This window comes from Capronia epimyces, assembly GCF_000585565.1.
Source record: "Capronia epimyces CBS 606.96 chromosome Unknown aczIQ-supercont1.10, whole genome shotgun sequence".
NCBI classification, from domain to species: Eukaryota; Fungi; Ascomycota; class Eurotiomycetes; order Chaetothyriales; family Herpotrichiellaceae; genus Capronia; species Capronia epimyces.
The window spans coordinates 376,699-399,146 of NW_006912913.1; the positions used below are offsets into that span (position 1 = coordinate 376,699).

At 54.0% G+C, this 22,448-nt stretch overlaps 10 protein-coding genes across 10 annotated transcripts; 6 read left to right on the forward strand and 4 right to left on the reverse strand.

Annotated features, from left to right (window-relative positions):
• Positions 1-206: 206 nt before the first annotated feature.
• On the forward strand, positions 207-2,056 carry A1O3_09675 (uncharacterized protein; the record flags this gene model as incomplete). The annotated part of the gene is made up of 2 exons (XM_007739769.1): positions 207-345; positions 408-2,056. 2 exons carry the CDS (start codon positions 207-209, stop codon positions 2,054-2,056), a joined length of 1,788 nt encoding a protein of 595 aa, XP_007737959.1.
• Positions 2,057-2,552: 496 nt separating this feature from the next.
• A1O3_09676 (CDK inhibitor PHO81) lies at positions 2,553-5,913 on the reverse strand (the record flags this gene model as incomplete). Its single annotated transcript, XM_007739770.1, has 8 exons — positions 2,553-5,096; positions 5,145-5,162; positions 5,210-5,257; positions 5,306-5,446; positions 5,497-5,547; positions 5,614-5,724; positions 5,783-5,845; positions 5,890-5,913. 8 exons carry the CDS (start codon positions 5,911-5,913, stop codon positions 2,553-2,555), a joined length of 3,000 nt encoding a protein of 999 aa, XP_007737960.1.
• Positions 5,914-7,114: 1,201 nt separating this feature from the next.
• Positions 7,115-7,942, forward strand: A1O3_09677 (uncharacterized protein; the record flags this gene model as incomplete). The annotated part of the gene is made up of 1 exon (XM_007739771.1): positions 7,115-7,942. One exon carries the CDS (start codon positions 7,115-7,117, stop codon positions 7,940-7,942), a length of 828 nt encoding a protein of 275 aa, XP_007737961.1.
• A 791-nt stretch (positions 7,943-8,733) lies between these two features.
• Positions 8,734-9,704, reverse strand: A1O3_09678 (ADP,ATP carrier protein; the record flags this gene model as incomplete). The annotated part of the gene is made up of 4 exons (XM_007739772.1): positions 8,734-8,783; positions 8,836-8,971; positions 9,029-9,356; positions 9,415-9,704. 4 exons carry the CDS (start codon positions 9,702-9,704, stop codon positions 8,734-8,736), a joined length of 804 nt encoding a protein of 267 aa, XP_007737962.1.
• A 2,092-nt stretch (positions 9,705-11,796) lies between these two features.
• On the reverse strand, positions 11,797-12,927 carry A1O3_09679 (uncharacterized protein; the record flags this gene model as incomplete). The annotated part of the gene is made up of 1 exon (XM_007739773.1): positions 11,797-12,927. The coding sequence occupies one exon, from the start codon at positions 12,925-12,927 to the stop codon at positions 11,797-11,799; it is 1,131 nt and encodes a 376-aa protein (XP_007737963.1).
• Positions 12,928-14,980: 2,053 nt separating this feature from the next.
• A1O3_09680 (uncharacterized protein) lies at positions 14,981-15,694 on the forward strand (the record flags this gene model as incomplete). The annotated part of the gene is made up of 1 exon (XM_007739774.1): positions 14,981-15,694. The coding sequence occupies one exon, from the start codon at positions 14,981-14,983 to the stop codon at positions 15,692-15,694; it is 714 nt and encodes a 237-aa protein (XP_007737964.1).
• Positions 15,695-16,001: 307 nt separating this feature from the next.
• On the reverse strand, positions 16,002-17,000 carry A1O3_09681 (uncharacterized protein; the record flags this gene model as incomplete). Its single annotated transcript, XM_007739775.1, has 2 exons — positions 16,002-16,117; positions 16,187-17,000. 2 exons carry the CDS (start codon positions 16,998-17,000, stop codon positions 16,002-16,004), a joined length of 930 nt encoding a protein of 309 aa, XP_007737965.1.
• An 811-nt stretch (positions 17,001-17,811) lies between these two features.
• On the forward strand, positions 17,812-18,420 carry A1O3_09682 (uncharacterized protein; the record flags this gene model as incomplete). The annotated part of the gene is made up of 1 exon (XM_007739776.1): positions 17,812-18,420. One exon carries the CDS (start codon positions 17,812-17,814, stop codon positions 18,418-18,420), a length of 609 nt encoding a protein of 202 aa, XP_007737966.1.
• A 695-nt stretch (positions 18,421-19,115) lies between these two features.
• A1O3_09683 (uncharacterized protein) lies at positions 19,116-19,604 on the forward strand (the record flags this gene model as incomplete). The annotated part of the gene is made up of 1 exon (XM_007739777.1): positions 19,116-19,604. One exon carries the CDS (start codon positions 19,116-19,118, stop codon positions 19,602-19,604), a length of 489 nt encoding a protein of 162 aa, XP_007737967.1.
• A 688-nt stretch (positions 19,605-20,292) lies between these two features.
• On the forward strand, positions 20,293-22,292 carry A1O3_09684 (uncharacterized protein; the record flags this gene model as incomplete). The annotated part of the gene is made up of 3 exons (XM_007739778.1): positions 20,293-20,666; positions 20,746-20,857; positions 20,955-22,292. The coding sequence occupies 3 exons, from the start codon at positions 20,293-20,295 to the stop codon at positions 22,290-22,292; spliced, it is 1,824 nt and encodes a 607-aa protein (XP_007737968.1).
• Positions 22,293-22,448: the final 156 nt, after the last annotated feature.

Consider the following 22,448-nt stretch of genomic DNA (forward strand, 5'->3'; position numbering starts at 1 on the left):
CGTCAATAATCGCCGTCCTCGCGTCCTCCACACCTGCCAACTGCCACCTGCCTGCGGCCTGTGGAGAAATCGAGTTGGAGTGACAGGCCCGCCACGGCCAAAATTTCTGGTCGTTTTTTTGGACTCGAGCAGAAACAATCCCAATCCCAGGGAGACACCATCTGCAACAGAGCCTCTTTATCCTGTCCACTCGCCTGCTGTGCATCATGGTTCGAGACCTGTTGAGCAGCGATGGCTCCGACAGCGAAGATGCTGGAGCGGGAGTCCTGACCAGCGATCTCAAAGTGAATGAGGATTTTGCCCGGCGATTCGAACACAACAAGAAGAGGGAGGAACTTCAGAGACGTATGGCCCTGCCCAATCTCCCACTCCTCCTATCATCCATACTGACATTGACATTGATTTAGTCGAGGAAAAACTGGGCAAGTCCACCCGGAAACGCAAGCGAGATGAGGGAGCGACCGACGACGAGTCCGATTCCGACGAGTCCACAAGCGAGTCCGAAGATGAGGGAGAATTGGTGACAGAGGCCTTGGATGCGGAAATCATGGCCACCATAAACGCCATCCGTTCCAAAGATCCGCGTGTCTATGATGCCTCCGTCACATTCTACACGGAAAAGGAGCATGACACCTCTGCAAAGCCAAAGAAAGAAAAGCCCATCCACCTTCAAGACTACCATCGGCAAAATTTGCTCGAGGGCACTGCAGCCGAGGAGCAGGATGATACAGTACCAATGAGCTATAATCAAGAACAAGAGCACCTGAAAAGGTCCATTGTCAGCGAAATCAATGCCGCCGCCGTGGAGTCGGAGAGTGAGGATGAAGATGAGAATGGTGACTTTCTTGTAGCCAAGTCAAAGGAGAAGCCAGCCAAGCAGCAGGCGACAATCGACGTCGAAATCGCCGACAAAGACCCGGAGACGTTCTTGTCAAATTTCATGGTTTCAAGGGCTTGGGCTGCACCGACTGATTCCAATCTGCATCCTTTCGAATCCGATGACGATGAGGAAGAAAGAAGAGCCGACGAGTTCGAAGAAGCCTACAATCTCAGATTCGAAGATCCCGAAAAGTCCAACGCAAAATTGCTGTCGCACGCCAGAGATCTGGCCGCCAAATACTCGGTGAGGAGGGAGGAGGCCAACCCGAGACAGAAGAAGCGAGAAGCGGAAAAGGCGAGGAAGGAGGCAGAGAAGCAGCAACGCAAGGAAGAAAAGGCTCGCCTACGAAAGTTGAAGATCGAGGAGCTAGAAGAAAAGGTGCGAAGGATCAAGAAGGCGGCTGGTCTCAAAACCAAGGACATCCAGCCAGAGGACTGGGCTCGCCTCGTCGAGGAGGACTGGGATGATGCCCAATGGGAAGCGGAAATGCAGAAGCGGTTCGGTGACGAATATTATGCGCAAGAGGAGTCTGGAAGTGACGAAAATGCGACCGAGACAGGGGGCAAAAGGAGAAAAGTCCGCAAGCCCAAGTTTGATGACGATATCGACATCAAGGACATTGTGCCCGACTTCGAGGATGATGTCAAGGCAGATCTCGACCTGTCCGGTGAGGAAGAGCCTACTCCGAAGAAGAGCAGCAAGAAGTTGAAGGAGGAGAAGAAGCGAGATGCAAAGAAGGAGCGAACCATCATCGAAAAACTAGTGGACAGCCAACTTCAACTTGAGCTCGAAAGCTCGGTACCGCAGAAAGTGGGCTTCAGATACCGCGAAACATCACCCAAGAGCTTTGGTTTGACGGCCAGAGATATTCTCTTGGCCGACGACAAGCAGTTGAACGAGTTTGCTGGGTTGAAAAAGCTTGCTTCGTTTCGAGATCCGGAAAAGAAGCGCAAGGATCTCAAGCATCTGGGGAAGAAAGCGAGATTGAGGAAATGGCGCCAGGAGACTTTCGGCAACGAGGAAGGCTTGCAGGACAGCGAGTTGGTCCCTGCACAGCCAGACGCGGAGCAGAAGGATGATGGCGAGGACGCCAATGTGGACATTCGAACCAAAGGGAAGAAGAAGCGCAGAAGAAAGAACAAGAAGGGACATGCAGAGGGCGGTCCTGAGGCTTGAATATAAGATTGTATAGCACATAGCGATGACTTCAAGTGCCCGGCGGTCGCCGCGCATCGCACAGTTTGACAAAGGTGCCAGAGCAGCAGCCCTTCGGTTCTATTCATTAGGTTCAGGCGTATGCGCCATGTCCAGTCTGTTCTATTACGCCTCAGCCATGCCATCCCGGACAGCTGTAAACATCGAACAACGTAAGAGGTATACAGTACACTCTGAACTGCTAGTCAGTGGTCTTTCCCATCTTCTTCGGCTCGGTGCGTGAAAAAAGGTTGTCCTCGAAAAGTTCTCTAGAAATAGCTAAAGCATTGACTTTTCATACTGGCCCGCCTCGCCTTACACCGAAATTGAATACCATGGTAGCAGTGACTGGCCCTGCAGAGATGCATAACACCACACTGCGAGGCCAGTTCAAGATCGTATCCGATCATCTATCGCCCCTCATGGGGGTCCCGAAGAAAGCTTGCTCCGACGTGCCGAAGACCGGCATCGCATCATCTCACATGTCAATCGTCTCATTGAAGCGCAAGATACCATTGGGCTTCATGATGCCATTGACGCCCTCGGGCATCAATGTCCAGCCAGTTGCAGGCTGTGGCGGTTGTCCAGCTCCGGCTCCCGACGCGTCTGAGACCAAGACGAGTCCGGCCTGGCGGATCGTGTCGATCAGCGCGGGCACCATCTGTAGAAGACGGGCCGAACAAGTCAAGCCCATGAAGTTGTTCACTTGGGCGAGGCGGGCCGACTCTTTGATCGAAGTGCCACGACCACAGTCCGTCCCATGCATGCCGCCCAGGTCATTACATAGCAGGACGGGGAAGTTGGGCTGCTTCCAATTCAGCGCGGTGCAAATGTTCGTGTTGTCTGAGCTGAAGACGATAGAGCGGGATAGGTCGGGCGATTGCGCGCGTAGAGCACGCGCGTGGTCGAACACTTCCGTCAGAATGGCGTCGGCAAAGGTGTTGATGTCGATGCTCGAATATACCCCCGGATTCAGATCCTCATTGTCGGTCGGGTAGAGGACGTGTAGATTGATGTTGATCTGGCCTGGAATAGCGGCTAGGATTTCTCGCAGGGCAAAGATTGAACCAGACAGTCGGTCGCGCCATTCCATGATGTCTATACTGTGTAGCGTTGTGGTGCCGTCGCTGTGGAGGAGGCTGCTGGACAGCCCGAGTTTCCTCAGCACATCAAATTGCATTTGACATATGGAGGTGTCCAGGTCGTTGTACCGGACGGAATAGGAAGGGTAGATGACTGGGATGCCGTCACGAGTCAGCTGTACAGTCAGCCGCAAGTAGTCCCCCGAGAGACTCGAGCCTGTCACCAGCCCGCCGCGGTCATCCAACGTACTGGTAGCCTTCCAGTACGTTGCAAACTGCGTGATTTCCAATGGAATGCCCATGTACGGCTTGATCACTTGGAAGCTGAACTGTATCTGACCGACGCAGCGCAGGCGAGGGTCGAACAGGGGAAGACAGCCAGTCCCTGCGCTGCTGTCGATCGCCCGGAATAGGTCCGGGAGGGCAACTGACTTGGCAATGACTTTGGAGCCGAACGTGGGAAAGATCTCAAAATCCACCGCGAAACTGCTCAGGGTGTCGACCTGGAAATAGGCCGATCGAGAGTCCTCCTGTATGGGCAACATCAAGTTGCGAGGGATGAGGTCTGAGGTTTTGGAAGAGATGGTCAAGCGCGCAGCGGGATATCGCGCCTCATTGAAGAACTGTATCGCCTGTGCTCCGCGGTCGAAATTGATCGCAATAAACGTTTTGGTATCGAGGAAATTGTGGCCGTATCGGCGCAGGGGAATAATCGGCGGCGGCAAGGAGAGATCTGGGATCCCGTCGGCTTCTGCAGCCACTGGCTCGTCAGGAGTGATCTCCATGGCATTCATCTGACCGTGTGGAGGGACCATGGCGCCGAGTCTGGAAGACGCTTGCCTCTCAGCCTGGCGATGGCTGCTGCCTTCCCATAATAGATCCACGCATTCCAAGTGTCCTTCCCAAGTGGCGTAGTACATCGCTGTCAGACCCTTCTCGTCAACGGCTTCAGGATCCGCTCCGTTCTCAAGGAGGACACGCAGGCAATCCACTCGACCTTCACTGGCAGCGTGAAGCAATGGTGTCCATTGATACAGCTTGTCCCGTTGATTGAGATCTGCACCATGCTGCCTCAGGAGGAGGAGGAGTTCTGCCTCTTGGCTAGATCGGGCCACTAGATGTTGCGGGAAAAGGCCTTCTGCATCGGGAAGCAATTTGGCATTTCTCTCTAGCAGCATCTTCGCGATTTCCACGCATCCATGTTGACAGGCTAGGTTTAGTGGGATATGGTCCGCATCTGAGTCCGGGTCAATCCTGGCATTATGCTCGAGCAGGAGTCGCACACAGTCGTCTCGGTGGCGGACTATACTGTGGATCAAAGGGGTAAAGTTATCGTGATCCTTCATGTCGACGGTGTTGAGGCCGTGGTTGAGCAATTTCTGCACCATTCCTAATCTTCCCCTGATACATGCATAATGTAGAGGTACTCTTCCGTAGACATCTAACCTTGTAGGGTCGACCCCGTGAGTTAGGCCATAATCTAGGGCAACATCTTTGCCGTAGATGGTGGCCTCATGTAGACAATTGCGCTCGTTGATGTCGTCTTCAGCTTGAATGTCAATTAGTCCAGAGTCCAGGAAGACACGCAATGACTCATCCGGTGCTTCACTGATGGTTGCGAGGAAGATGCGGGTGAAGCGTTCTCCTGCGTCGGGAGATGAACTCAACCTTGTGATCCATTCGCGCAGAGCCCCGACATTTCCAGCAGCAGATGCTTGGAGAATTTGAAGGTCAATGTCACTTTCTTCTGTACCAACACGCTGGCCGATCGTTCGGTCAGTAGATCTCGGAACTTCATATTGGATATTCTCGCCTTCCGCCCAGGCCTCGAGGTTGAGTCTAGCTGTTGTGGCTCGGTCTGAGAGATCTCGAAGCACATCGCGATTGAAACAGGGTTGGATTTCGACGGCACGCTGAAGATAGATTTCTTTCGTCCTCGACTGAGGCCGGGTTAGCGTGCGTCAAGGAGTAGGTATAGAAGTGTGCACCTTTGACGTTTTGTCCCACTACACTTGTCAGTCCTGCTCCGAAGTAGGTGAAATGGCAGACAGACCTTTTTCAAGATTTTGGAGATAGCCGTTTCATTCACTTCGACAAATTGCTAACAAGGTCAGTATTCGATTTCTTTTCGATTTCAGTCGTTGCGCACTTGAAGCTTGTTGAGATCATTGTCGAATTGCTGGAACCCCTCGACTAACGTTGCAAAACTGGCCGAGAGTTTGGGGTTGGCCGCTATCCTTGCTTGAATGACACGCTTTTTGTCAAGCAGCGTTTTGAGGCGAAGGGAAAACTAGCTGAGGGTCAGTGTGCAAGATGCAAACCATGGGCCAGCCAACCTACCTCGGCTTCTTTTTGAATATAGAAAACATTAACCTTTTCTATCTCACGTTCCTAGACAATGAATGTATGAGCATGAGCATGAGCATTGGGAATGAAGACAGGGGAGTCATCGCTTACCAGACGAAAGAAAAAGACTTCTTTATTTGCACGAAGAGCAGACTGCGGGTCTACAGCTGTTGTCGCACCCTGGGCGGCGATTGTAGGCGTGGCACTGAGCTGTTTGATGAGCTGGAAAGATGTGTCAGCAGACTGTCCGGTCGATCGCACCAGTCTTGTACTGCCTCACCTTTTTCAGAGCCTTGTAGTTGAGAAAACTAGCAGCATATTCAGGGAGGTCCAATTGCTGGCGCTGGATCTGCTTCCCAAACTTCCTGCTTTGAGTTAGAGGCAGACTTTATCCCAGGAGATAAGAACCATACATAGTGCGTGTATTGACCGCTCAAGGGGCCGACGTGACCCTAGGAGAGAGGAAACCGCCGATTCGACAAAGCGGTATTTATGGATGGCCTTAGCAGAGATAAAGGGCTGAGTCAGCGAGGGAAAGGACCAGCTTGAGATGGTCCGGGGCAAGATATCTGGTGCATCCGGTTATCGAGAAGTTAGAACGGTGGAAGACGGCGCGGTCAAGGCAACACAGTGGCGTAGTACTGCGGCGAGGAAGACGGTCTTAAACAAAACTCATTCCTGTGCATGAAATTTCTGATATCCGAAACACAGCGTACTGTGGCCTGGCCGAGTGAGAAAAGACCGAGGAAGCAGCCAGGGTGGTGATGGTGACTTTAGTTTGCTGAGTTGGGACAGAGTGGGCGTTACACCAATCAAACCCGTGGAAACCAGCACGCGGTCTGGTTTGCAGAACAGGGAGAGGATGGGGAGGATTGGAATTGGAGGTTCAGTTTGCACCGCAGGCGGCTGCGAGCCCAGCGGAATCGAGTGGATGAGTCTCAAACCCTTCCGCCGTGAGGTTGTAGTAGACAGTAGACAGGCCTGGATGTCAAGAATCAAATGTCGTCAGGAAGATGTCGATTGATTTAATATTCTCCGTACACCCATGCTCGACGGGCCCTTTTTCCGTATCCTCACGTCGTAGATCTGCAGCCAATCAGAGCCGTATCCGCGGAGTTTCTTGGCAAGCTCGGAACTCATGATATGATTGGCTTGTGCAGGTACAGTCATGTGACCAGCTCTTGCACCTGCACTGCATGCAGCCAGTCAGTAAATAGCAGTTGTATCCCGCGGGAGCCTTTCGAAGATCATGCCACATACCACATCCTATTTCCTTTCGCGTTCAAACCTACCCAGGTAGCACTTAAAGCTTCAACAAAGACTCATTGTCCAAGCCTGTGTCCTGCCTAGATGCACCCACATTCTCAAGCTCAGTGTGGACTGCAATTTGGATTTGGCAGGCACTCCTTCAGGCTGTCTCTATGACGTGCCATTGTATCCCTTGAGGCAAACGCACGGGCAGCAGTGTGTCCTCCCCAGGATCAAAATCGAGTCCTTCTCTCACTTTCACTTCTCCCACTTCTCCTTTTCCTTTCCTCCTCGGTGGTGACCGTGTCCGAAACCAGCTTGACTGTCTTCAGTGTAGAAAACTCAAGTCGCAAGCCCGTGAACAATGGCTCCCATCCCCGTCTACACTTCCTCGCCCATTAACACCAACCTCCCTTCCCACCCACACGCCGCTTCACCCAGTACCGCGGCAGCACGCTACGCGCCTGGGGACATTCAAGCGGCACCGACGACGACAACGATAACGTCTCCGCAAGGTGCTTCTCCTTCGACCCAGCAAGCCCAACCCGGCGCGCCCGCTGTCCCGCAGCCAACAAATACTGTCTCAAGCACTTACAATCGCAGACTCGGGCCAACACCAACCGCCCCTCTCCCTACAAGTGCCACACGTGTGACCGACAGTCCTCCACCGCCGCAGCCTGGAGCGGCCCCTTTTCCACCTGAAAGTCAATCTCCCAAGCTCTCGATCCCGGCCCAACCGCGTCCTGGCGAAATCCCGCAATGGACTCCTTCGAGTGCTTCGCCTATCCGCCACGCCGTACCGTCACCAACGCCTACTCACGCTCGCCCTGTGCCTCTACCTGCTCATCAGCAGTCGTCTTCTCTTTACACTCCCTCTCGGTCCATTCCCCCGGCGGGTGTGACCTCGACCTATCCACAAGACCTGTCTCATCCACCAGGGTATATGCAGGACTCACGGGCCTCGTTCGAAGATAAACCAATTGAGTTTTGCCAGCCGCTTGAGAACCGCGCCAGTCCTACATCTTCACATCGGGGTGGAATACTGGATGATGAGCCTATTCTGGACAGAGGGTTCGACAATGAGTCAGGTGTGCTGAACAGTGCCATAGCGTGGGCCAAATCTGCAGGCAAGAGGCTCTCGAGGACCGAAGAGCAGATATGGAGGCAATTTAACGGGGAAAGCGATACCTAGTTAGAGGGCTGGTTTTACCACATGTCACACCAGTGTCCGACATGAACGGTTGATAAGAAGGCATAAGAAACCGGATCCACTCTTAAAGAAAGAAACGTAGGTTCATCCGTTACCCTTTTTGAGATGTTGCGGTTGACGTAGTGACATGATTCAGTGATGGGTGGTGTTTCTGCCGCTGTCTCGGTGAGTCTGAACTGATTTATATCAGTTGGGAAATTCTGGACTAGTCGTTTCGGTCGAGTGAATGCCATACTTATTCTGAGTCGCTCTGGAGACCATGCAGACGTTGTAGTATGAGAATGAGAATATCAAACCCAAAACAGGCACATGGAAAGCACACGAGATCCTCTTTGCACGAGACGCAGACGAAACGCATACTAGGCAGTAAAGTACAATCGGGATTTGAGAGTAACAACGTAGACGTTCGAACAAGAAAAAGCATTGAACCCCGTGTGTCACAACCCATTCGAGTGTCAACGCAGAACCAAGCGGACGTTCGCAGCGGCCATCCCGCATGTCGATGTCCATAGGCTCTCTTCTCTTGTCGACTGCGTCGCACCGGCTGTGGTTGGATAGTGTCTATTTGCAGAAACAGTGTTTCTCTCACTCCCCGTTCACCATGCATGGAATCCCCCAGGAGGCATCAAGAAATTAGCCAGTAGCCCCCAGTACCTTCCCACCGAAGGCCCATCAACAACCCCTACCCCTTTCTGTCCGTGGCAGGCTAATATGCAGCAATTTTGTTGTGCAGTAGCCGTCCTCGAAGTCGTCGGATAATGTAGACGATGCGCTTAGCCGGATCCACCCTTGAAGGCCTTGCCGAACAAGAGAAGTTGAACCTCTGTAGTATAGTCAGTCGACCGTGCAGTTGACAACCAGAAACGAATACATACGGTCATAGATGGAGAGCACACCGGCACCGGCAACACCACGGAGGATGTTGGCACCAGCGCCCTTGAAGAATGATCGGATACCCTCAGCAGCAAAGATCTGTCGGGCAGCATCGAAGGAGCTCTTGTACTTGACAGCCTGCGATTTCGGTCAGATATGATTTGTTGGGTGGGGATATTTTTTGCAGATACATACCTCGCCAGATGTCATCATCATACGACGACGGATGGTATCAAGAGGGTAGGAAGCGATACCGGCACCAGTGGTGACACCCCAGCCGAGCAAGAAGGAAGCCAAGAAGTTGCCCTCAAGAGGACCGACCAGGAGAACAGGCTTGATGGAGTCGTACAGGCCGAAGTAGAGACCACGGTAAACCACTATACCGAGAACCGAAGGACCGAAACCACGGTACAGACCAGCAATACCATCAGAGGCCAAAGTCTTGCGGTAGACATCGACCAGACCGTTGAATTGACGCTCACCACCCTTACCAGCGGACTTGGCATCGTTGGCAAGACGAGTACTGTTGCAATGGCGTTAGTTCAGATCGGCGACAGAGAGCGGCAAATCTAGAAACATACCGAGCGTAGTCGAGAGAGTAGACGAAAAGAAGAGAAGTGGCACCAGCAAGACCACCGGAGGCCAAGTTACCGGCCATCCACTTCCAGTAACCATCACGCTCCTTCTTGAAAGCAAACATCGACTTGTAGGTGTCGCGGAAAGCGAAGTTCAGGGCCTGGGTAGGGAAGTATCGGATAACATTGGCAGTGTTACCTCTCCACAGGGACATGACACCTTCGTTCTTGGCGGTACGGCTGAAGCACTCGACGATGCCACTGTATTTGCGGTCAAGACGACCAGCCTTGATCATTTCATCCTACAGATCTGTGAGCTTTTGCGTTTCATATTGCTTGTAGAGCGTTGTAGTTTTTCCCCATGTTTGTGGTGTCGCATGTCCTTTCAAAGGGGACATGTTCACTTATCAGCTCTTCACTGACAAGTGAATTGTCACCACTGTCGATCGGATGTGCGGGAGGTAGCATGGGAGTAGGTGTGCGTACCTGATTCTGGATCAAGAGCTTAACACGCTCAATGGGCGCAGCGGCGGTTTTCTGTAGTCTGTCAGCTCTCACATTCTAAGCTATTGTCAATCAGTTCAGACTCACCGAGACAGCGGCAGAAACACCACCCATCACTGCAATCATGTCAGTACATCAACCGTATCAGCTCAAAAAGGGTAACGGACTGAAATCAATGATGAAGGGGGGAACGCCAAAAATGGCTTGCCTGCCCTGTGGTTCAGCCATCTTGATGGTGTTTTGAGAGGCAATTGAGTGGAGAGAAGGGTTGTTGATGAAGCGAAGATGCAGGGAAAGATACGAAGGAAGATGAAGTTGAAGCGGACAGGTATTTTTTCAAAGGGATTGGAGCTCCAGGTCGGCTAAACCATAGTGGGACTAGTGCGGATCTTGAGGGTGCGTTGCAGCGCAGCGTGCTTAGTACAGGTAGGATAAGAGCGGTGCTGCCGAGCGACCGGATTCTCCTGTTTTTCCGCCCGGGCAATTATCGTCCGCAATCAAAAAATTCGCCCTCGTCGATGGAAAAAGGGAGCACACCCACTCGCTCCCTGAAGCCGCACCTCGCACCCTCCGTCGCTCTCTTCTGCGCCGTCGAATAGCGCGCCCTCAGCGCCACTGTCGCTAACATTTCAGGTCTTTCCTCGGTCTTCGGGCCATAGGCACCTCGTCCTAGCCGCCGTTCTTCCGTCCAATTGCTCCTCTCCAGAGTCCACTGTGTCTCCCTCCCATCGATCCATACGGCTTTTCGAGATTGCAGTAGCACAACCCACATCCCCAAGGCATGCGGCTCTGGCCACCTGGTGGAATCGTTCTTGAGACAAGCTATCGGCGATCCGCCCGGGTCCAAGTTCAAGTCAATACCATTGATGGTTGTACATATCATGTTCCTGTGTGAAGCAACTCTTGACTCTACGCACAAGCCCGCCAGGGCCAACGAGGCCGAGCACGTCTAGATACGCCCAAATCTTGAAAATACTTTTATGGTTCGGATCGTTCACAACTGGCAAAAGTAGGTATGTCCCAACTTATGGCAAGGCCGAGGGTCGGATTTTTTTTGAAATACAAGAATATTGAGTGAACATAACCTAGTAGTGAATCATGCTAGACATGCACAAGACCTGTTGCGAGAAAATGGGTGTCCTTCGTCATTAACAAATGTTGGTCTCTTTTTTCGATGCTCTATCATCCTCGAGCTGCCCCATTTGTCGTTGCCCTTAGTCCCTATGCCTTCACTGCCTTCGCCGCCTTTCTCGCCATTTTGTTGGTGATCCGGTGCAACTTCCCAAAGCAGGATTCGCAAACCCAAGGCATGAGGGATGAGCATATATTAGATGGGAAAGAGTTTCGCCGCCAGGCTTTGTCAACGACTGTGTTGCAACGTGGGCATCGGCCGTCAGAAGGTTTTGGAGGATCAGTCAACTTGGTGGGAATTCCTTTCCTTGCCCGGCGGACCATTCTCAAACACTGGTTACACATCCACGCATACTTGACATCGTCGAAGTCAGGATCGATTTGAAGTCCTTTGGGTTTCACTTTATGACAGTGCGGACATGCTCCACCAGGGTTTGGGTAGCGCTGAATCAAGTCTCGGTTGTTGGGACGGGGTACCTCTGTCTTTGGTCCTTCGCGATCCCGTTCGGCTTGGCTATAACAAAGAAGACAGACCCACTCAAGAGAATCGGGGTCCAGACGCCAGATTGCAGTTCCTTGGCCGGTGATGCTCCTTGGACATCGAGTGCAGCGTCCATCAGCAGGTTTCGGCAGCCTGATGTTGATTGTATGTTGGACGACTTCCTTTGGTCGTAGGATTCCGTTCATATCTCGGTATATCCAGCAGTTGGCGCAGATGCGAAGTCCGTACGGAATCTTGGAGTCGAAGCTGTACTACTGCTTCGTAGTGGTTGCCTGGCAGTCGGGATTCGCACAAATCTCATGTTTGGATCTTAGACTCAGTCCTTGAAGCATTTGGACCGCCGAATTAAGCCCTTTGGGTTCGAACGTGGCGTGGAAAGACGGCCGGGCCTGGTGGACAATGCGGAGTGCGGCTTCTGTGGCGAAAGAATTAGGATTTGCCGTACAAAATGCATTGACGTAGATAGTTCCGATCAGTTGCTGGAACAGTACATATGGGTCCAAGTGTTCGTCTGGATGGTAGATACTGATAATTCTGACACAAGACGAGATGCCGGCCTTGGCCAATCGTGCTTCATGACGACCGTGATCTTCAAGGCGATGGTTTGGAATGCCCTTCTTGATGATGTTACGGTAGTATGAGCATCGACCATGGAAGCCCTTTTGTCCTCTGGTAGAACCTGAATAGGTGAAGAATTCCGAACCGTCTTCGATCAGGTCGATGTAGGTCCCGTGTAAGAGTAGGTACCTCCAATCAAATGGCAAAAACTTGAGATGCTCTGGCTTCAAGTCGACATTGCCAAGGATGATTTGTGTAGTGACAGGAGTATGATTGATGAGAACGTCGGTGGCGTCGTCCACCGATATTCGGCTGAGGAACGCCCACCAGTTGAATGTCATTGGCCTGGTACTTGAGGTTGCCCTCAGTGTATCGGGGTCGGCAATACTTTTGGCGGATGAACAAAGGGTGGCAACGATGTGTCTGAGTCTGGCTCTATACCGAGAGATGCAATCTTCGTGGCGCCATTGTGGCACGGGTGTATGTATGCGGTCGTCCCATCGTTCCAGATATTTCCTCACCTTGGGATGAATCTCTCCGACGGGCACAGCGTCATTGATACTGATACTGTCCATACCAATATCATCGAGAAAACCATCGTCAATTTCGAGCTCCTGTTGGTCCACGAGGACGCCGTTTTCATCAAGTTCCACTTCGTCGTCGTTGGGATCAATATATGGATGCAGGTCATGCGATGAGGTGTAGTCATCATTGATTTGATAGTTGTTGTCTTGCCCATAGCTGACTCCAGGCTTTGGCACACTACTTTCGTCGACTGTGGAAGACTGAGGCTGGTATGCAAACTCCTGATTGACTGTGGACATCTGTCCGGCTAGGTTCTGGTATGGCAAGTTCAGTGGTATGGTCGGGAGGAGCGGGGTTGATACGGCCGAAGAGGATGAAGTCTGAGTAGGTGTATTGAAACTAGAGTTTGAGGAAGCCTGTGGGCTGGACGCTGAGGAAGCCTGGCCTGAAGTCTCACTCGATGTCTTGGGTTGCGTTCGAAACCCAGCATTGAAAAAGAATGCGGTATGCTTAGCTTTCAGCTTCTGCATTTGTGAGGTGCGGCGCTTTGTTTTTGCCATAATGCCTCGGAACGTCAAAAGAGTGATCTCGGTCGGACATCCAAATCCAAAACACCGGTGGACATGAGGAAGAGGACAAGTATTGGAAGCCTGCCATGACTTTGGTGACAAGTGTCGTGTAAATCGGGTAGGCGCAGGTCCATGTGTATTGATGAGGAAGGTATGGTAGATCCTATAGCGGAATGCTCGACCTTGAATTGCAGGTACAACTTGGGAAGTTTCTGACGGCTCAATGTCCGGCGGCGTGGTAGGTTACTCTGACCATACCATACCGAGATCCGACAGGCAGTGTCGTAGTTGTCGTGTGTAGTCCGTAGTGTGTAGATGTGAGGATGTTCGCCGGGCAAGGTCGTGCTTGTCATGAGTGTGTAGATGCGAGTATATCCAACGTATAACGTCAAGGTGCTGCCACGAGGGCTCAGGGGCTGGCCCAATACCTGTCGCAGTTTAACCTGGATATCCACCACATTCCTGGGAAGATGAATGTGGCTCCGGACGTATTGTCGCGGCTGGAAGCCTTCGAAGAACGAAATGTGGCAGAAGACGACCAGCTGAATAACATCCTGTTTTGCGAGGCCCTGATGGACCCGGTCTGGATAGTTCCCTTTAAATGAATTACCAGGCTGATGAGAGAATGCGGAAGGTCTGGGAAATGCTCTCCAACGACCAGATAAGGCACGGTATCCCCTTCGAGATCTAGGGTGGGTTGCTCCATTTCGTGGGAACACCGGGAAAGAAAAGACTGTGTATTTCCATGGAGAATTCCATTTGGGAGTTGATCGGATAGCGAGAGAACTCGACGGCTTTATGTTCCATAGATTAATAAAGCAGCTGATGCTTTTCAACGTATACTGTCCTACCTGCCAATTAAATCAGACATCCCGTAGAAAACCGGCCGGAGAGATGATGCAGAACAGGAGGAGAGCAACACCATCAAACTTGTTTCGAGACAATAAAGGGACAGCAGATCTCCTTTCAGGGCTGGAAGTTTAGCTGGTGGATGACACAGAGTAGGAAATAAATTGATTGGCGCTTGGCGAGGAACAGGCTGTACTACCTAGGTATTAAATACTGGGATCCGTACATGTACCTACCACCTACCTACTAATATACATGTACTTACCAGCGTGCCTTTTCATCCTGGTCTAACAAACACACACTTGGCTTCAATCACTGTATCGGTATAGTCGTACAGTTCGTCCTGGTCGACTCATCGTAACCTGCCTCAGCCTCACCTCAGCTCAACTTGGTATCTTCATCTGGCCACAGATCCACATGCAAAACAAGACCACAGCAACAACCTAGTACCGTCGAACGCGAGAGTCGAGAACAAGGACGACGAGGATACAGGGCACAGGGCACAGGGCACTGGACACAATGGACACCATTGCTGTCGGTGCCACCACCCGGCTCCGGCGGACATTCAAATACCCTAGCGACGACGACGACGACGGGTCGGATGCATCGCACGACGAGATGGACGAAGAAGGTACGTACGTATGTTTGGAAGTCGAAGTCGAAGTCGAAGTCGAAGTCTATGTTTATCTGTCTTTCCTGATCCTTGTTCCTTTCTCTTCCCCCCACCCCAAGACGGAAACGATGAGGATGAGGACGAGGACGAGGACGAGGATGACAGAGATGCCCAATTCTGTTGACCGCTCTGCCCTTTTACAATTGATACAATGAATGTCCCGGGACGAACGAGCTACCTCTACCTCTACCCTCTGCTCTGTATGACAGTGGTCAGTGTGGTTGGCGCAAGATGATGTCAAATCATTCTTCGACTCTGACTATGACTCTGACTCTGACTATGACTCTGACTCTAACTACGACTCTGACTCTAACTATATGGTCTCCAGAACAAGAACGGCTCCTCGCCGACCTCCGAGCCTCCGAACTGGCCTCCAACAGACGCTACACGCTCGTCCTGACCGGGCTGCCGCTCGTCGTGGTCCTCCCGTTCGTGCAGTACTTGACCATCTCGACCACGACGTCGATGGCCATGCTGTGTCTGTTGAGCATCACGTCGCTCGTGGCCAGCGCCTATGTCATGTATTGCATCCCCATCGGCAGTTCAGACTCAGACTCAAAATCGGACTCAAACTCAGACCCAGATGCGGGTGCGGGCGCGGGCGGTACAGACAGATCCCCGTCTTCCATCTTCGCCCCGACAGGATCCCACCCCTACGGCCAAAGACAAAGACAAAGACAAGGCCGGCGCCGGCCACGACCACGGCTCCCGCTTCTCACCGTGTCAGACGCCCCGACCAGTCCTGTGACACAATACCTGCCGACTCTCAATGCCGCCATCGGCGCACTCTTGTGTCTGGCCTCAATGGCCTACCGTGCAAAGCCGCGGCCCGATGTCCCCGAGGGCCTGTGGCTGTTTCTCCTGCTGCCTCCGCTGGTCTTTAGTATGGTCTACGTGGCGAAGAGGAGCATGCGTGACGTCCAGACCGGGTTGGGCGAGTTGCAGGGTTTGAGGTACGAGTATAAGGGAGCATGATCATAATCATAATCACAATCGCATTTGCATTTGCATTTGCCTTTGCCTTCTGGAACATGTGGAATGTACATGATGTTGATGTCGGACAAGCGTGGAACACAGAGTATAGCCCAACCCAGACGGGGGTGACCTGTAGCATGCAAGTGCTGACGCTGAAGAAAAGCTCTGCTAGAGCCGTATCTTGGATCAACTGAATCCGATTCCACCCTCCTCTCTCAGAATAGTGCTGCGTTGGATGATACCTGCCCAATCCTCCAAGGCTAATGATACAGTAATGATTCACGCCAACTTCACAGAACGGCACTGTCTATGCTTCAGCTTTTGCATCCGCAGCCTTTTTGGAAGCGGTTTCGACTTGAGGCCAGGGCTTCTTTAGGGCATCTTGGATCAGGACTACACATCCCTTGGGGCCGCTCACGGCACCTAGTCATCAAATTGTCAGTCGGGACCAGGTTGACAAGGACGGCAGTTATAAGTTATGGCTTGGCTTACCGTTGACAACCACAATTCCATTCTCAGCATCTGCCTGTAGAACTCGGAGGTTCTGCACCGTATTCCGCTGTCCTCCCATGTTTCCCGCCATCTTCTTGCCGGGATACACACGGCTACCACCACCTTGGCCCTGGCCCAGTGAACCATGGGATCGGTGACTGAGAGATTGACCGTGACTCCGATCTTGACCGTGGAAACCCCATCGCTTCATGGGACCTGCAAACCCTTTCCCCTTGCAGTTGGACCGCGTGTCCACGAACTGTCCTTCCAGAAACCAATTGGCTCGAATTTCCTCGCCGACAGGTAATAGTCCGTCACGGCCCCGAACGCGAAACTCTTGCAGATGCCGTTTGGGGCTGACGCCTTGGACAGAAAAATGGCCGAGCATTGGCTTGGTGACGTTCTTGGGATTGACGGTGCCACTGCCCACACAGACAGCATAGTATCCATGTTGCTTGCGCGTCTTGTGACTGACCACCTCATTCCGATCCAGCTGCAGTACTGTGCAAGGTATCCTTTTCCCTGACTCGGCATCGTATATTCCTGTCATTCCTTTCTTGATGGCCAGAGCTCCGGTTCTCAAGGGGAGGGTATCGGATTTGATTCTGCGCTCGAAAGCGGCAGCCTGAGATGAGAGGAGCGGTTTAATGCCAGGGACGACATTGTAGGGACTGTGCTTGGGGTGGCCTTCTATTGATTTGATACCAAAGGATCGGGTTTGTGAGCCGTTGAGAGGTTTTCGGAGGAGCGAGCGAGGCAGGAGGAAAGGCGGAGGGAGAGGGACGGCGAGGAGGTTACAGGCAGTCGGCGGCATCTTTGTGGACGCGCGCAACGACTACCGGCAGAGGAGAGGGACTGCACGGGGGAGATAGTGCCGTAGTCGGAAGCCACCGTTGGAGTTGAATTCGAAGTCGAAGTCGGGCTGCTTGTCCGCTCTCAACTGCGGATTGAAATATCGCGACTTGGCGCAGCTGGATGACTAAGATCTTGGTCATCCGGCCCAGGACAGCCACCGCAGCCACCAGCGGCCCGTCGCCCGCTACGCAGCTTGGGACGACAGTCGACACCTCTACCAAGGTCAGGTGGGAGCTGGCAGGGAGGTGGGTTGTACACGTATAGACCTTCGTTATCAGACGCAGAGCCATCCTGTTACTTCGCACCACTCCCATTCGGATAGCCCAACAAGCCGGGTGTTGTGCGAATCAACGGGTTGCGAACCATCCGAGTGCCAGTGGCACGTCGCATCCTCGACTTTTGTGTGACGGAAGAGCCAAATACGGTTTCAGCAGAGCGGGGTTTGATCGCTACTCGTCCATGTCTGGTCTAGAGCTTGCGAGAGCTGCCCAACCTCAAGTGCAATCAGGCAGGGTTTCAGGCCGATGCAGCAATGCCATCCCGATGGCCATTGAGTGCATACCCCTCCTTCGTCATGGCTGCAAGAAATCAGGAAGACACTGAGGTGAGGCGGCCAAGGAGCGGAGGGGGTATGGTGCAGACAGCATCCGCCTGTTTCAGCCTCCTCCATCTACCTGAGTGAGTTGTTTCACGGCCGACGCACTGTACGTTTGGCACGCTCATCGCCTTAGACCCAAGCACGACTTGACTTCCGTTCGCCATCAGCAAGCATGCGGCGTCGGCAATCCCTCGTCCCTGATCTCTTCCATGTCAAGCGGACCATTGTGACGAAAGCTCCGCCGTCCATCCATACCGAAATCTGCGGCACGTACACCGACATTGACTCGGCGGAGGCGGCGGGCTTACATCGACTTGAAGATGAAGGCTACACTCGATCCAGCCTCAGCGAGTATGCAGAGAACCATCTCACCGGGGCGCCGTCTTCAACCTGGCAGTATGGCGACAATGTCCTCGTGCATGCCCGCCACGGCGACGAGATCCACGATGTCGAGATCGAGACCACGCCGAATTCGCTGGGAGTGCGCTCCAAATCCTCCGATGGCAGAGTGTGGGACAATTTGTTCTATCTACTCCGCACGGTGCAGAGCAAGTCTGGCTCGGTCAACACGGAAATCAGGGGGATACACCTGTCCAAGCAGGCGGCGGTGGCGGCGGCGAGGCATGAATTGCTGAGCGGTGAACACGGGCGGGATTGGTATCTTGAATACGATGAAGCCCCGGTGTCAGCTCGAGACGACGACACGTCGAGCCAGTTTGTGGTGAGCGCCATGGGCCAAGATGGCGTGAGGTACGTCATGAGTGTGACGCATGAAACTTGAACTGGCTGGGACTGGGAAGCAGTCTCCTCTCCGCACTGTCTTTGGTCTTTGGTCTTGCTGCGATGGTGTGACAAGGCGGGCCGGGGTTCTGGCTTACCGAAGTCAGGTACTCTCATGCCAGAGAAGAGGAAGACGATGGCGACGGGAGTGGGAGTGGGAACAAACGACGAGGAGAATGGTGTTGCATTCTCGCTGGTCTACCCTCGTTTTTGTCGGCGGCGGCGGCGATTGCAGAAACACACAGTACACAGTTCCTGCCAGGCCACGCCGTGCCGATTGTCTTGGAGTCCCAGCTCTGACGATGCAGCTGTCATTACAGAGGACGGATTGAGCTTTGTTCCATGTACTCGTACTTGCATGGACTTGGACTTTAGAGGACACCATGACGGTTTAAGCATTGCAAGTCATTAATGCATATGGCTATCCATCTATCATCAGATCCATGACAGTACTGCTGATGCTGACGGTGACGCCTACATGATTTCGCTGACTGGTCCGACGTATTCGTATTCCGTCCCCAATTTGGGCGCGGGGAATTGCATGACATCGACCTGTGGCTTCACCTTACAAAGACAACCTTCTCCTTTCTATTCCCAGCACCCAAGTTGGTGCCAAGCTGTGCGTTCTTCTCTCAGCAACTACAGTGCTACTGACTACTAGTAGTACTTGGTCGCAATCCCTCCAGCTCAATCAGGATGTCGCTCTCCCCGTCCACATGGCGTGTCCTCGGCCGTTCGGTCAGTACAAGTTATATCAGCTTAGGCATATTCGCCATCACCTACCCCGTAGTGGCGGCGAAGTGCTTTGGGATCTATCCAATTACCGACGACACTGCACTTGCAGCCAAAGCCACAGGCACAGCTACAGCTACAGCCACAGGCAACGACAATGGCCACGGCCACGACCACGGCAATAGCCTGACCACGGACAAACAGAGACATGCCAGCGCCGTGTTGACGTCGATGCGCCTTCTTGGAGCGCGCGACCTCAGCATCGGCATTGCATTGGCCTGGCTGGATTACCAGGAGAAGCCGCAGGCGGTAGGAACGGTGATTCTGAGTGGGCTGGTGTTGTGTGTGGTCGATGTGTACGAGATCTGGCGGCTCCGTGGGTGGCAATGGGCTGCCGTGTTTGCAGCAGGGGCTGGTCTTTGGATGAGTGTCGGATACGGGCTGATGCAGTAGGAGGAGGAGTAGGGGTAGGAAACATGGCGGGCGAGGCGATCAGGCTCGCTGTCGGGTCCTAGGGCTTAGGAGGCCCTAAGGCCATCGACTTCTAGTTCCTATACTAGGTACTAGTTAATAGTACCTGGTGATATCAATACCGATACTCCCGAGCACCTAGGTACCTACTCCGTCGATACAGTACCTAGACACCGACCCACCTAATAACGCCCTAATAACTGAAAGTCGGCTACTGGATTGGGAAATTGTCGGTGGGCCAAAGCGGTTGAGAGCCTTATCACCTGCTCACCTGCTCACCGTCCCGCAGTCCCGCAGATAAGAAATATGTACTCCGTAATGTGTGGACATACACAAGACTCAGTACATCCTACAGACTAACTACCTAGGTAATAGTGGTCCTGAGAGCCGCATCAGGTCAATCCCGGTCCTTGCCCAGCTCAATAGCTCGAGATTCCGATTCAGATTCGGCCCACGCGATCCGCTCCAGTCCAGCAGTTTGGTACCTACCGATTCCCGATCCGATCGATGCCATGCCACAGGGCTCGGAGGTCCAGAAGGCTTCGGAGGCTATTGCCGTGCCTAAGGTGTGCGTGGCTATAAAGAGCAAGACCATGTCGGCATGGCGCCAGAGGACATGGCTGAACTGAAGAAAGCCTGCCCATCTTCATCTTGACATCGACATCACAACATGAGATTCACCGCTTCAGTCGTCGGGCTTTGCGCCGCGCTGCATGCGGCCGCCGCCTTTTCCGTGAGGAGCTTGAGCTTGAGCTTGAATGCGACCGGGACACAGCAGCTTGATGCGCCTTACCTCTCCAACGACAGCAGTTACTTTCCTCAGGCCGGTGCTGAACCCTGGGACAATCCCAACAGCACCGTCAAGCCGCGGGTGTCGGTGTCGGGCGATGCAAACCCCTTCCCCATGGCCGAGTGCTACGGCGTGGCCATCGAAGAGGCGACGATCGACCAGCTGCAGGCCTGGATGACCAGCGGCAAATTGACCTCAAGACAGATCACGCTGTGCTACCTCGGGCGCATCTTGCAACTGAACGAATACGTGAAGTAAGTCTCGACTCGACCAATGTCTGCCGTGGAGCGAGAGAAGGCTGGATGGCTGGATGGCTGACTGCTTTCTCCTCAGTGCCATCCTCGAAGTCAACCCAGATGTGCTTCTCATCGCCGACCAGCTGGACGCCGAGCGTGCCAATGGCACCGTCCGTGGTCCTTTGCACGGCATTCCCGTGGTGGTCAAGGTAAGTTGTAACCATCTCCCGTCTACCCTGCTGCTGCTGCCCATGTGCGGCCCGGCAGGGAACCCATAACTCATACCCCCTGCTCACCCTGGACCAGGACAACATCGCTTCCAAAGACAAGATGGAGACCACGGCTGGGTCCTGGGCCCTTCTAGGGTCCGTCGTGCCGCGCGACGCCCATGTGGTCAAGCTGCTGCGGGAGAAAGGCGCGGTGCTGCTGGGCAAGAGCACGCTGGACGAATGGGCGTCGATGCGCACCAACTACAAGTCGTCGGGCTACTCGGCGCGCGGCGGCCAGGCTCGCAATGCCTTCAACCTGTCCACCGCGCCGGGCGGCTCGTCGTCAGGCTCCTGCCAGGCCGTGACGGCCAACATGATCCCCATCGCCTACGGCACCGAAACCGACGGCAGCGTGATCGGCCCGGCACGGCGCGCCAGCCTGATCGGGTTCAAGCCCACGGTCGGGCTGACGTCGCGAGCCGGCGTGGTGCCGGAGTCGGTGCACCAGGACACGGTGGGCGCGTTCGGGCGCACGTTCAAGGACGCCATCTACGCGCTCGAGGCGATTGTCGGCGTGGACGCGCGCGACAACTACACGCTCGCGCAACAGGGGCCCGCCGACGGCAACTACACGCAGTTCCTGGCCAGCCAGGATGCGCTCAAGGGCGCCGTGTTCGGCCTCCCCTGGCTCTCGCTCTGGAACCAGACGTCCAACAGCGCGGACCTGCCGGCGCTGCTGAAGGTGGTGGAGCGGCTCAAGGCCGCGGGCGCCACCATCATCAACGGCACCGAGTTCCCGCACTACAAGGACGTGCTGTCGCCGTCGGGCTGGGACTGGGCGTACGGGGCGGCCCCGCTCAAGACGGCCCTGTACCGCGTCAACGTCGACTTCTACAACAACATCCGCGACTATCTGGCCGAGCTGAACAACACCAACCTGCGCGGCATCGAAGACCTGATCGCCTACAACATCCAGTACACCGGTGTCGAGGGCGGCATCCCCGGCACCGTCGCCGGCTTCAAGTCGGGCCAGGACGCCTTCCTCGACAGCGCCGCCACCAAGGGCGCCATGAACGCCTCTTACTACGAGTGTCTGGACTACCTGAACCGCGTGTCGCGTACCGAGGGCATCGACGCCGCCCTGTCCTACACCTACCCGAACGGCACCTCCGTCAAGATCGACGCCCTGCTGGTCCCTTCGGGCGGCGGCGCCACCAATCTGCCCGCCACCGCCGGCTATCCCATGGTCACCATGCCCATCGGCCAGAGCAATGCCCACGACGTCCCCGTCGGCATTTCCCTGATCGGCTCCGCGTGGAGCGAGCCCGCCCTGATCAAGTACGGCAGTGCCATTGACGATCTGATCCAGGGCCGCCAGACCCCGACCTTCATCGAGTGGTGGTCGAAGCTCGTCCCGGTCGACTATTCGCTTTAGGCCATTGCCATGGCAAGCGTGTCTCATTCAAGAGGGCCAAGGCATGAAACAAACAGAAACCAAGACATGAGACGAACCAGAAACCACGGCATACAACGACCAGAAACCACGGCATACAACGACCAGAAACCACGGCATACAACGACCAGAAACCAC